This window comes from Gorilla gorilla, chromosome 1 (genome assembly GCF_029281585.2).
Source record: "Gorilla gorilla gorilla isolate KB3781 chromosome 1, NHGRI_mGorGor1-v2.1_pri, whole genome shotgun sequence".
Classification (NCBI taxonomy): Eukaryota; Metazoa; Chordata; class Mammalia; order Primates; family Hominidae; genus Gorilla; species Gorilla gorilla.
In genome coordinates, this window is record NC_073224.2 from 59,313,565 (window position 1) to 59,328,647 (window position 15,083).

At 37.1% G+C, this 15,083-nt stretch overlaps 1 protein-coding gene across 4 annotated transcripts in view; it reads right to left on the reverse strand.

Moving 5' to 3' along the window:
• The window catches only part of CRB1 (crumbs cell polarity complex component 1), a 277,370-nt gene that overhangs the window by 29,571 nt on the left and 232,716 nt on the right, over positions 1-15,083 (reverse strand). For all 4 annotated transcript variants that reach the window (XM_031003564.3, XM_055378481.1, XM_004028096.4 and 1 more), the window contains 2 exons: positions 12,581-12,709; positions 8,980-9,106 (listed from right to left, as the gene is read on the reverse strand). In XM_031003564.3, the coding sequence (XP_030859424.2) occupies positions 8,980-9,106; positions 12,581-12,709 (256 nt within the window). The remainder of the gene's footprint in view (positions 1-8,979; positions 9,107-12,580; positions 12,710-15,083) is intronic.

A 15,083-nucleotide genomic window follows, 5' to 3' on the forward strand; every position in this document is an offset into this window, starting at 1 on the left:
GTTATACATAGAAAATGCATGAATTGTGCTAATCAGCTAATCACAGATGCTTAAGAAATGTCAGGTCCATGTCTCTCTTTCAATCAGTGCATAAGTATTCTCTACACTATTTCTGAAATATGGTCATTCAGATTCTATTGGAATGCTTCCAGGGATGGGAGTTCTCTTTGGTGCAAATCAATGCATTACATTATTGAGTACTTCTAATGTTAACTTGCTTCCTCTTATGCTGACTTGAAATCTTCTTTCAATAAATTCTATCCCTTTGTCTTATTTATGCTTTCTTTTTTTTTTTTTTTTTTTTGAGACGGAGTCTCGCTGTCTCCCAGGCTGGAGTGCAGTGGCACGATCTCAGCTTACCGCAAGCTCCGCCCCCCGGGTTCACGCCATTCTCCTGCCTCAGTCTCCCAAGTAGGTGGGACTACAGGCGCCGGCCACCACACCCAGCTAATTTTTTTTTTTTTTTGTATTTTTAGTAGAGACGGGGTTTCACCGTGTTAGCCAGGATGGTCTCGATCTCTTGACCTCGTGATCCACCCACCTTGGTCTCCCAAAGTGCTGGGATTACAGGCATGAGCCACCGCGTCCGGCCTATGCTTTCTGTATTAATATAGAACAAATCTATTTTTCCATTCTCATGATAACGTTTCAAATATGTGAAGGCAGTTTCATGCTTTCCTTAAGTCTTCCCTTTCTAGACACAATATCCCTTTATCCTTATAATGTTTACAAAAAAAAAACTAACTGTTGGGTTACTATGTCTACTACCTGGTGACAGGATCATTCATATGTCAAACTTCAGCATCACGCATCACACAATATACCCATGTAACAAACCTGCTAAAATAAGCTAAAATGCCCTTTTCTAGGCCCTGGCATTCATCAATGTTTTCCCCAGAATGTAGTGCCCAGAAGTAAAACCCGCGCTTCTGAATTGATGTGGTCAGTGCAGAAATCAGAAGGAAAACCATGTATCTTGTTCTGGGACCAAATACCTACGTGATTACAATCTCAGATTACCTTCTTAAAATTACAGTTTCCACTTCTGTGGACAAAGTAGCTTCTACTAGAGTAACCCTTTGGCATATAACAGCAATAAAATCCAGATGGAATAGCAAAAAACAACAATCTGAGGGCACTCAGATAATAACCAAAAGTATGCGTTGACCTGTATGAGAATTTGAACTAAGCAGAGCGGAGGGCACTATGTGATTTTTATTTTTTTGGAGTGCAGTCTCTGCTCAACACCCTGCCAGCTAACTAAAACTAGGAGAGACGTTTGCAATCTCACAGGCTTGAAGAACCAGAGAAAAGAGTTAGGGTTCACCATAGCAGCTGGAAAGTGAAGGAAAAATTCTAGAAAGGAGACAGCTACAGAGGTGGAGCCTCAACTTCTGAAAATGATTTCTGCTCAAATCTCTGGTTCACCCTTGTAATATGCCCAGGTAGCGTACACTCCAAGTCACCCAGCTAAAGACAAAATAACTGAGCAGAGATTGCAGCTGTGACACACCACAGAGGGCACTGCTACAGGACTAGGAGTTTGATTCAGCTAAGAGACTGCCTGCCAAAATAAAATAATATTTTTCTGGGCCAGGCGTGGTGGCTCACGCTTGTAATTCCAGCACTTTGGGAGGCCGAGGCGGGCGGATCACGAGGTCAGGAGATCGAGACCATCCTGGCTAACACGGTGAAATCCCGTCTCTACTAAAAATACAAAAAATTAGCCGGGCGTGGTGGCGGGCGCCTGTAATCCCACCTACTCGAGAGGCTGAGGCAGGAGAATGGCATGAACCCGGCAGGCGGAGCTTGCAGTGAGCCGAGATTGCGCCACTGCACTCCAGCCTGGGCGACAGTGCGAGACTCCATCTCAAAAAAAATAAAATAAAATAAAATAAAAATAATATTTTTCTGAAAAACATGAAAGAATTCATAGTCTCTGCATTGTATAAGCTACAATGACCAGGATGCAATCCAAAATTACTAGATAAAGAAACAGAAAAATGAAACTCATATACAAAAGGAAATTCAATAAATGGAGACCAATCACAAAATGACCTAGGTGTTGGAATTAACCGAAAAGGATTTTAAAGCAGCTGTCATAACTATGATGTTACAACTAAGGGAAAATAAAAATGCACACTGACATAGTTGCTATTCTTTTGACATTGTTGTAAATACCACTATGAATAAACACTTATTTGTATTCTTAAATAGCCTGCATTTTCTCACTTAGCTATAAGTATATCATGATAAATTTTATCCTAGCTACACTATGCATTTATCCTCATTAAAATAAAAATATTAAAATAAGGAAGCAATATAATTTCTTCTCAGGATCTCCATGTTACTGTAAAGTGATCATTCTTTTACAGACATTTGTAGAGCTCAGTCAGATATGTTAGATGGCCTCTGGCCTTGAGCAGTTTATTATTGGATGCTGTTTTTGTGTGTACATGCATAGATAATTACCAAATAATAAGCACTAGAAAAAGAAGTACAAAATAGCAAAAAAGTGCAGGAATAAAATAGTAAGCTTTTCCTGGGGCAATCAGGGAAAGGATCCTAGAAGAGTCTATACAAGATCTGAAATTTCTGGAAGGACAAAAGTATGTCAAGCAGAGAAGAAGGGAATGACAGGTTAGGTGGGAGGAACAGCACGTAAGGGAAGAGCTGTGGCAGCTGTGAAAAGTTCAAAGGGAGGTGCAAAGTTTCATGTGGCTGGAGAGTGGAGTTTGTGAGAGCACAGGTAAGAAATGAAGTTGGAGACAGTTTGTGTCACATTTATAAAGGGCTTGAACCCAAATTGTATATGGAGACCAAATTTACACTATCCAGATGTTGTGGGAATCCCCAAACTAAGAGCACAAAAACAGGCACTAGACCAGTGGAACTCCTGGCATCCTAGCAAAAATCTAAAGCTAAGACTGTAGTCAGGGGCATTTACACAACTCAGCACACAAAGACCCCCCAGGAAAAAGAAAAATCCTCTGAAAGTTGTTTTTGCTCATAAAAAAATTACAAACCACAAGAAGAAAAACTCTGATGTGAGTAAAATTCAGCAGAAACAAAAATAGGAGGGTGAGCACTCCAAGAGCTTGAAATAACACAACAGTCTGAAAGACACTATTAAATAGGTTCCTAATTATGTGAAAGTAAAATGAAGGTAGCAATTATAAAGAAAAAAAAAAGGACACAAACAAGAGAAAAGATTGATTTGTAAGATTAAAAAAAGTCAGAATTTTTTAAAGTAATTTAAAATTGAAAATCTATCCGTGGATTATATGTGGACTACCAGTGCTTGGAAGATAGCAATAGGGAATATATGCAGAATACAGCACAGACAGTAAAAAAAGATACTGTGAGAGAAGGTTTGGCAGACGGACTTTTTTTTTTTTTTTTTTTTTTTTCCCCGAGACAGGGTCTTGTTCTGTTGCCCAGGTTGGAGTGCAGTGGTGCCATCATGGCTCATGGCAGCCTCGACTTCCCAGGCTCAGGTGATCCTCCCACCTAGCCTCAGCCTCCTTAGTAGCTGGGACTACAGGCACATGCCAAAGTAATTTTTGTATTTTTCCTTTTCTTTTTTTTTTCAGAAAGGGGATTTTGCCATGTTTCCCAGCTGGCCTGGAAATCCTAGACTCAAGTGATCTTACTGCATAGGCCTCCCAAAATGCTGGGATTACAGATGTGAGCCACTGCAACCAGCTGGCAGACACCCTTTTAAGTGAACCCCCCATGGTTAGTCCCCACCTCCTGGTGTTTACACCTTGTATGCCCCTCTCGCTTTGAGTGTAGATAGAACCTGTGACTTGCTCTTAACCAACAGACTATGATAAAGGCGAGGAGAAATATGCGATTATATGTACACAATTGCATAATTATGTTATATAAAATGGTAACATCCATCTTGCTGGCATCTCTCCCTCCTTTTTTGGCTTTGAGGAAGTAAGCAACCATGTTGGGGACCCCCAAGTGGCAAGGAGCTGAGGGCTGCCTTCAGGAATTGAGGGCTACTTCTGCCATCAGCCTCAGTGAACTTGATCCCTGAGTTCACTCTGGAAGTGGATCCCTCCCTGGTTCAGCTCAGATGAGACCACATCTCTGGCTGACACCTTGAATGCTGTCTTGTGAGACCCTGAGCAGAGGACCTAGTTAAGCCGTGCCTGGGCTCCTGAACACAGAAACTGTGAGATAGTAAATGTGTGTTGTTTTAAGTTGCCAAGTTTGAAGTAATATTGTTGCAGAGCAATAAATAAATAATACAAATGGATTACATATACAAAGAATGGAATATAACACTCAATAGATCTATAATATATATCCCAAATATATACACCCAGATATGCCTCTTGAACTCCAGAATGGAATATGCACACTGATTAATAACTGTATTTAGATATCCAACAGATCTTAAATTCATTCATTTATTCAATCAACAAAGATATTAAAAATATTATCCACCAAATTTAAGTTATCACCCACTTAGACCCACAGCTTCTCCCAAACAATCATGCTTCAAACTTGTAAAATCTATCTTCTCTACAACTATACATGGTAGTGCAAATTCTCCTTTTTTCTTTATCACTGAAGCAGCCTCCTGGCTGTTTCTTTCTGGGTCCAGTCTTGCCTTTCTTTTAAGCCATTCTCTATGTAGAAGCCCAAGTGATCTTTCTAAAGTGCAAGTATAATCATGACATTTTTCTTGTTTGAAACCCTTCGAGGATTCTCCATTTCTCTTATGATGAAAAACCAAGGCCTCTGCCAAGGTGTATAAGGGCTTACTCCTGCTTCTTTCGACAGCCCCATCTTTCAGCACTGCCACCCTGTGATATCCCTGCCACAGTGCACAACTTCTCCAGCCCCTTCTGCCTGAAACACACAGTACTGTGCCATTGCTTCTTCCACAGCCTAACTCCCTCAAGTCTTAGCTTAGGCTTCAGGAAACTTTCCTTGACCTTCTATACCAACCTGTAAGACTGGACAAAATGCCTCTCCCATATGTTCCCTTACAGCTGGCACTCAGTTACATCCTAGTTACATCCTAAGACTATTTGTTTAATCACATTTTTTTTTTTTTTGAGACAAAGTCTTGCTCTGTCACCCAGGCTGGAGTGTAATGGTGTGATCTCAGCTCACTGCAACCTCCACCTCCCCAGGTTAAAGTGATTCTCCTTCCTCGGCCTCCTGAGTGGCTGGGATTACAGGCATGCACCACCATGCCCAGCTAATTTTTGTATTTTTAGTATAGACGAGGTTTCACCATGTTTATCAGGCTGATCTTGAACTCCTGACTGCAGGTGATCCACCCGCCTCGGCCTCCCAAAGTGCTGGGATTACAGGTGTGAGCCACCGCACCCAGCCTAACCCACATTCCTTACCATAACTTCAGCTTATTTTGAGCAAGCATTGTGTCTAAATCATAGTTCTATTCGCAGGACCTAGTATACAATATGGCAAATAGTAGACATACATTAAACATTTGTTGAATAAGTACAAAAGCAGAGAAGTAAAATAGTTTATATTAGTAATAATACTGGCAGTTGAGAAACAGGTTTCTTCATTGATTTCCTGCCTAACTCACTAAACTCAAATTTTATGCAGCACCGTTTGCAGAAGAAGTTTCATTTTAATATTGCAAAATTAAAGCTTAACAGTTTCTATTTTTAAACTTACAAATGGCCAAAAGATCTTTTAAGAAAATTTAGTGAAGAATTTCGAGATAAAAAGATTTTGGTTGACCTTGTATTGAAAAAAGATAATTGAAAAGATAAAGTATTTAAAAAGGCTTATCACAGTTCCTGGCATAGAGTAAGTCCTCAGTGGTGTTAATTGAACTCAGTTGTCTCTCCTCAAACACTGATTTTTCCAAATTTGCCTATTCTCTCTATTTCCCTATTTTGCAAAAGGGAGGGTGATAAAAACCCACTTGCCATGTATGCACACAAAAAAGGAGGCATGGCCAAACATAGAGACATAGCCCTGTTTAGTTTAATGTTAAATCTGAAAAACGGAGCAAAATGGAATTAGTTTTTATTCAAGTAAATATAGGCTATGTTTTAGAAGCTTGGTCCAGAGGAGTTAGTGTAAATTTCTGTCATTTAGGTAAAACAGCCCCTCTTTAGAACCAGGTTGAACTATGGCTAGCTTTGGCAGGGACAATGTAAACCAATAATAAGAAAAATTAGGGTTGTAATCAACTTTAGAATGCCAACTAGAGGATTACTTGCCAGAGTACATGCAACTTTACTTGGATACCACAGTGTTTACTCACAGTGACACTTTCACAGAAAGAGATCACGATTCAGGAAGATCAGTACTAATACCTCTGTGGTGTGTGTGTGTGTGTGTGTGTGTATGCATGGCTGGTGGACATTTTATCATACAAGACACAGTCAAGGCAAACAAATACAAGTACCATTAGAAGATGAGAAAGAGAAGATACAGAAACAAAGGTTTTATTTTTCTGTGCAAATATGTAAAAGCCATAGTCACACACATGCAGCTGGAAAATACTGAAGAATAAAAAGAAAAGGGAAAACATTTTTTAAAGTCAGATACCTCATGACAAGAAGACATTTGGAAAACAGAAAAGCAACTGACAATTACAGTGACAACAGAGGCATCAGAATTGTACACAGAAAGAAATTGTGAGTGAATATTTCTTAACCACATTTGGTAGAGAACATATTACATTTGGAACAGCCTGTAAGTACATAAGTACAGGTATGTCTAGAAGGGAGTAAATGTGAAAACTATACATATGGTCTTTGGCTATAATCTATTTTATGCTTATTGCAAATACTTGTGAATGTAAATATTGATGGGAAGGTTTTCCCCATGTCTTTTGTCACAAAATTTAACTTTGGAACAAATCATCTGAAGCAGCAGCATCACATATTCAGCCTTGGATGTGAAGAAAATGGATGAGTAAGAAGGAAAATCTTCACAATTAGTTGCTCCCAGTTTGAAATGATTGTCACTACTCCAAAGGATATGAATTTGCTATATAAAAATTGTCTATTACTATTGCAAGATAGAATACACTTTCTTTGCTTTTGTAGTATATTACTTCATACTATATGCTACATGTACTCTATAACAAGGATATCATTTTGTCCTTGTTTGTTTGAATGGTATATTTAAATTTACCTTGGTCATTCTCACAAAAAAAACAACTTTCTTAATTGGGACTAAATAGATGGCGTCCAATGGATAAACTGTCCCCACGTTTTCAAACCAGGACAGCTCCTAAAGTCATAGACACATATTTACAAAATGACGTTTGGCAGGCCATTGTTATTTTAGTTGCTTTCTGAATTAATTCATAGGATCAAACTATTTTTCCTTTAAATGAACACAAATAACGTCTTCTTTGGAAGGGTATATCTACACAAAGATATTTAGCATAAATGATAACATACTGGTGGAAACAATAAAAACATTAAGAAAGTTTTTTAAAATTATTATTTTATAATCTCTGAAATCTTTATAATAAAGAATACATTAAATTTTGCATATCTTATTAATATACTTTATAGATCCGTCATTTCAGGTATACATTTATTTTAAAAAATCATAATGTTAAATATATTTTGGTTATGATGTATACTATGCTTTCATATTTTTTTCTGAAAGATACTTAAGAAAATAAATTTACTTGCAAATCTTAGAAAACCATGCTTCTAGGAAAATTCAAGTTTTACAATATATACTTTTAAATTTATGTATAAACTACAGTGCTTATTTTTATTAAATATTCATTGAAAAGCAACTGAAATTAGTCCATTTGATAAAAAAGTCAAGGAGCTCATAAATTTAGAAACAATTAACAGAAAAATTGTTCTATTTGTTAGGAAAAGGGAAAGTATTGCAGGAAAGGAAATAGAGAAAGGATTATTTGTAACTTTGTTAGAGAGACAGTTTTATGGAATCAGAAATTATACCAGGGAGGTGTAATTTGAGTACTGATACTAGATAATTGTTTTTCTACAATTTAGGGACTCGATGTAAATTCCTGATTTCTCTTTATATATTTAATCATATATCAGAGAAAAGGTAACAATTCATTTGAATAGCTTCATGTAAAAACATAGATGAATATAGTCAGTAATTTTAATCGGTAATTCTCATTTTTTTTTTTTTTTTTTTTTAGACAGAATCTCACCTGTCGCCCAGGCTGGAGTGCAGTGGCACAATCTTGGCTCATTGCAACGGCCGCCTCCTGGGTTCAAGCAACTCTCCTGCTTCACCCTCCTGAGTAGCTGGGATTACAGGCATGTGCCACCACTCCTAGTTACTTTTGTATTTTTAGTAGAGACAGGTTTTCGCCACGTTGGCTAAGCTGGTCTCAAACTCCTGGCCTCAGGTGTTCCGCCCACTTCAGCCTCCCATAGTGGTGGGATTATAGGAGTGAACCACCACACCTGGCCTGTAATTCTCAATTTTTGTGTCATAAATAATAGATAAGAATGAAAGAACAGAAATGAAAATAGAATCATAGTGATTGAGGGCAACTTAAAATGTGAAAAGACCCAGAAATGGAGTGGGAAGAAATTGCAGTGGTCATTCACATATAGAAGTGTTAAGAATGATAATATATTTGTACTAAATACACACAATAAGGAGATATTTCTAGTTATATTAAGAACACTTTTTTCATATTTAAAGTTAGAATAGGAAAATATTTTATACACAGACAAAGTGCTTCTGATATGTTTAAAATAAGCCTTGAATTTACCTTAATTATTGAGATGGTTTTTATTTCCTTTTTCTTCCCCAGAGATCTAAAATGAATCAAGGCATTTCTTGAAATTCAATGGCTTTTTTTTTCATTTGGGAATGTTCAAATGTATGTTAATAATCTTCCTGTTCACCCCACTCAACAACTGGCTCGTCATTCATACGCAGAATGAGGTAAGAAAGAAGCTGAAAAAGATTCTGCCAGAATAAGAGAGAGACATAAAAGGAGAGGCTGCTTACGTCCACCTCGCAGCGCTCGCCAGCAAAGGCAACATCACAGAGGCACTGGAATTTGTTGAGTAAGTCCTGGCACAGACCTCCATTGACACACGGATCAGAGGCACACTCATCAATGTCCTTTTCACACCTTCAAAATAAACAGAACAGCAGAAACCCAGGTCCCTGTTGAATACATTGGTTGTGAAATGGGAAGAAAAAGTTTGCCTTATCTATCTGGAACAGCACAGTCTTATCTACCCATCCACACATACTTTATACATACTTGATAATGTCGGAGATGTTTCTTAAAATTTCTTTAACACATTTGGGGTTTAATGGAAATAATCTGTACACATATATATACATATACACACGGAATTAATTAGAATGAGAAAATAGATGCAAATATTTAGAAACCATGAGAAAAGTGGGCCATGCCTACACCAGTGTCACGCTCAAGAGCATTAGTGTGGTTGCCACCTTATATAAATGTTCAGTTTATTAGGGGCACAAGGAGAGAGGCTGTATTTTGCCATCTGGAGCCTGCAGGGCAAACCTACATTCAGGCTATCAGGATCCTCATGCGTCAGAGCCCTCAGGCTAAGGAAAAAGCCCACCAAAGAGAAACCAAAGAAAAAAAAAAAGAAGGAGACGAAGGAGGAGGAGGAGGAAAGGTTTATTCTGAGAGATTTTGAATTATTTTCTGTGGAAATCCTTTCTTTTATAACAAAAGCAAAAATCAATAGTTAGAAGATTGTACTTGCTAATAAATCTGTGTTCCAATAGCCAAGCATAATTTCTGAAATGTTGAGGTAGAATGACTTTCAAAAGCCAAATTTTCCAAGACAAGTGACATCAAGTCTCAGGCAAATTGAAGTTTTCTTCTTCCTGGGATATTGTCATTTTTTTAACCTAATTATCCAGCAAGAATTTGTTTTTCTGTATATTCATGGATTAAGTCACCAATCATGTATTCAGTCACTCAGTGGTATTTATTTAACACATACTATGTGACAAACACTCTGCTAAGACCTTGGGATAGAACAGCAACTAAGGCGGCTATTTTACTTTTGAAAATTTGTATAAAATCTTAGCTCCAAGATCTCTACAGTGCAGCTTATAATGTTGAAATTTTATGTAAACAATTTTTAATTTTCCCTTATTCTTTCCCTCACCTTCCAAAATGTAAAACTTGCACGTATGGGTCAGAGACTAATCACTAGGCTCAAAATGAAAGGGGATGAGGTAGTGGGGCAAGGCCAGCCCAAGGTATAAAGGAAAACAAAGATTTCTTCCAAGAAAAACAGCTCCTTATCCCTTTGAATACCAAGCATAGCTGAGACATTTTGTTTTCCTTTTTTGGCTTATGCTTCTGGACTGGAGGGAGACTTCTCTGATTAGATCTGAGCAAAACTTGACAACCCTCAGGAGCCTGCCAAGCATTCTCGGTCTTGGGTGGGCCAGAGTGTTCACACCATCCATCATTCAAAACCTGCCAGGATGACACTATTAAGCTGGAGGTTTAACCAAGGCAGGAGAGAAGCCAATTTATTTGAGGATAGCTTTTCAATATTCTTGGATGCGATGGAAGTCACATTTCCCTAGGCCATGAGAGATAGCCCACTATTTTCTATCTTCCTCTAAACTACTCCATCATTTTCTCACCTATTTTTCTGTTGAACTAAACAGTCAACAATAGATACACATGTATTATCAGCATCATTGGCATTTGTATTAGAGGTTAATTAATGCATGGAAAGTAAAACTAAATCCATTAACATCTAGTCAATTAAGTAATGATGGTTAAGGACTTTGAAAGCATAGAATCTACGGAACACAGGTTCAATGTTTTAGAAATATCTAGCATCATGTAAGTTTTTCCAGTTGAAAAGTCTCCTGGGAAAAGAAGGAAAACTCTAAGCTTTCTTTTCTTTCTATATTTCAAATATATCTGAATTTAAATGTCAAATATAAATTTTGTAAACTAATATCAGAAGACAGGGAGATATTTGTTGTAAATAGAAACAATGTGTGAGTGGCAGAGAAAAATAATCCAGGGTTTTGGATGAGTTCTATGCATTGTGCGATTAGGCAGAAACTGTGACGTTCAACCAGGAAGCAACCCACCCTTGACAATAGTTGAATTACTCAAAATTAATGACAAGAAAATATTTGCAATATTTTGAAAGATACATGGAATTGGAATACAACTAAACAATCTCAGTTAATAAGTTGCAGAACCAAAATTGTTGCAACAGAAAGCAGAATGTGACTCAAGGCTATCTCCTTTCATGCACATATAGACTTGGAATGCCTGTAACACAAAGAACCAACCACAGAAGGCAGGCTGCAAATAAAAATGAACGTTAGAAGGGTCAAATTCAGGTATACACTAGACTCCCCGCTGTTTTGTAAAAATGGCAAAAGAACTGTGTCTTTGTGATGCAAAAGAGGCCAGCTATAAAACAGAAAATTCCAATTAATCCAAAGGGCACTTGCCAGGGAGCACTCACATATCCATTATTTTATTAACTATGCTTATGGGAAACATTGAGTCAGTCAAAATATCTTTGTCAAATATTTCTGAGCTCAGTTTATTTAATTTTTTCAATGTAGGAGGTTTGATCAGAGATCACTGTATCTTACCCTCGATGATACATGAGATGGAAGAACACCTTTCTCATTAAAAAAAAAGAAATTGTGGTGAGCAAAGATTTATTCATACAGTTATGCTGGGACATCAAATAGAAGAGCAGAGGCTTTGAAGGCAGCTCAACCTTAATGCAGCAAACGTGTGGATAGGCCCTTTATATGTCACTTAACCTCTCAGCCTCAGTTTACACATATGCAAAATAAAAATCATGAAACCCTCTTTACAGAGCTATAAGAATTAGAGATGGTATTTGTAAGGTGCATGGCACAGTGCTAAAACAAAAGGTTAACTATTATCTGCTTATATAGTAAATGTATTCTATAGAGCCCCAGTTCATAACTGTTTTGGGGACATAAATCCCTTTAAGCAGCTGATAAAAGCTATTCAGTATGCATTCCTTCTACCCCTGAACTTACCCCTAGCCACTCAAATACATATTCTAATTTTCCTGTATTTTCAGCAGGTCACAGATTGCCTGAAGCCATTGACCAACCCCATTTTAAGAATTCCTGTATGAGGTGAAGAAGAGTTGAAGAGTTTATCTGGGAAAAGTAGACTCATATGGATAAGGTATATATACTTTTGGGTTGTAGGCAATTCTATGAGGCAATCTTTTAGTTGTAATTTATTTTACCTCGACAGCAACCATATTTGCATCATGTATTAGAGTTAGCAACAAAAAAGAGACATGAATTCAGAAGTACTTATAAGAAAGAAAAAGAGCACATTATACATTTTTTTAAAAATCATTTTTCCCTAGTTGAAGTTTTGTCTAATAAAATGTTCTCCCCTTTGACCTAAACTGTAGTTTTTCTTCTTTTTTATTGTTTCACTCTGTCTGAACCTCTATTTCAGCATAGATTTTCCTATGGGAACTGAGATAAAAAATTAGAGGAGAAAATGAACTTTGAGTAATCCCATCATTCTTTAGCTCAGAATTCTCTTCCAGAAGGCTCTAATGTGACTCACCATTCTCCAGTAAAACCTGGCCGGCACATACATTTTAATTCAGCCTGGAACTCTGTGCAGTTGCCTCCATTGTAGCAAGTGAGATTTGTCTTCTCATTCCCACAGACTGTTGAGGGTAATCTGCTCTGTCTAGAGAGATAAAAGCAACAGCCACAGCTGTTCATCTTGTTCATCTCATTCAAGAAAAGTTTTCTGATAAATTCATGTATGTAGTCAATGCCAAGCTAATTAAGTACTCAGGCTGGAGGAGCTACAAATGCTTAATTGTGCTGCATTATGCAAGGATCACTTTCTCCAGTAAAAAGCTCCTGCTGGAGGGTACTGTGACAAGCATGGCTATACATCTTCCATTTCTACACAGTTTTCATTTGTGAGATAAGATCTATGCCATGGGGTGGCAATAAATTTTGGGTTGGAAAAGAACTTGCTATAACTAGATTTGCTGCTGCTTTGCTAATAAATCAATAAAGGCCATAGGAAAATTGCATCTCTATAAAGGCCAGGAAAGCAAGGACAGCACTCTACTACCCAAGCACTCATGTGATTTCTCTATTGGCTTTCAGAGCTGAACTCCAGTTGCCCTGCCAAGACTTGCTGCTCCCTATGTAATAATTCACAGCTTCGAAGAATGCAAGCCAAATGCTGTCCAGGAGCTTTGTATATAGCACACGATGGTAACTGCATGTGAATTCAGAGTGTGGCTCTCTGATATGGCAACAAAGCTTTACATGTTAAAGAATCCTTATAAAAGGCGGAACAAGTATTAGAAGCTAAGCGGAACTTCACTGTAAGACAAAATCTAGTAGTGTGAAGGGACTGATGTTTAAAGAGTTTAATAGTGTTGCTTAGGCCCTTTGACCCACTGTGTATGTGCATGGTATCAGATAACTAATAAATATTCAGGAAGTGTAAAATGAATTGAATTTTGTTCTGTTGTGTGTGCTGCAGCTAATGTGGATAGACTAGCTTATATGATGCTAAGTGTGTCTCTTCCCACAAGGGCTAATCAATTCTACTTTAAAAAGCAGATATCATAAAGACTTTTCAAAAGAGCCAAAAATGTCAACCAGTTTTGAAAGAGGTCAATTAGCAATGCAAATATGAAGCTTTGTATACATCTTGGTTTTAATAAACAATTCCTGAATCTCATTAGAAGGTATTTTTGAGGGCTTTCATCTTTCAGAACTTGACTTTAATGAATTAGGCAGAAAAAAATTCTGGAGAACTAGTTACTAGGGCCTATATGTTTATTTTACTCATCAAAATTCACAGTGAAATGTACTAAATTTGATCCTGAATTCTTCTTGCTTTTAAACAGGCAGGTTACCTGTTGAGAACACTTAGCACCTACAACAGTGCCTTGCTTTCACAGGCTCGGAACAGTAACTGTTAAGGAGAGATGTACAACTTCTTATAGGTATGCCTACATGTTATGTTTGCTAGGAGATTCATGCAATTAAGGTACCACCTCTGAATTAGTGTAATGTCTACAGGCTGCCAACCCATTCCAGGTGTTCTTGCCGAAGTTCTGGAATGTATTACTTGTTAATAATAACCCTCTCACCTCCCCATAATGACTCAATTATTTGGTAAATTTAAAGTGGTGTAAGTTGTAAAAACAATAATAACTTCTTACATGGAAATACTGAAGCAATGTGACTTAGAAGAAAAATAGTCTTTCTTATCTCTGTTTATATAGCTTGAAACAGAGGTGGTTACAAGAACTAAAATACTGCTTTTGTAGTTGTAGAAAAATGTGAAATACTTTGAAATGGGCAAAAAAAAAATCACTGCATATTCTTTCAATGCACTGCTGGGTTTATATAAAGGACCATCTAGGATTATCCACTTTTGCAGTGGTCTGTGCCTTATATTTTCTTTGCTAAGCTATATTACAATTCTGTAAGTTGTAGAAAACAATATTAATATGAAAATCTTGTTCATCAAAATGCAAATTAGTTTATCTGTAGTGAGCCATACAAATGATTATCACAGTATTGAAGGTGACTTCAAATACTAGTTTTCTTGCCCTATGGGATATTAAACAGTTTTGTATTTATTAATAAATTCATTCACTCATTCTTGTTTGTATATATACGTATACATATTCTTTAGATTGTCCTTTGAATTAGTTTTTATATCTTACTAGTTTCCTCATTAATTAATGACAGAATAATTAAAACATGTTTATTTTATATTTTTCTGACAATTATAATTGCACTGTTTTGAAATTACAGTTGACCCTTGAACAACACGTTTGAATGGTGTGGATTCACTTATATGTGGATGTTCTTTCACCTCTGCCACCACTGAGACAGCAAGATCAACCCCTTCTCTTCCTCTTCATCCTAATCAACACGAAGACAGTCAAGATAAAGATCTTTGATGATCAATTTCCACTAATGAATAGTAAATTTATTTTTTCTTTCCTATGATTTTGTTAATAACATTTTATTTTCTCTAGCTTGCTTTATAGTAAGAAGACAGAATATGACATACAAAA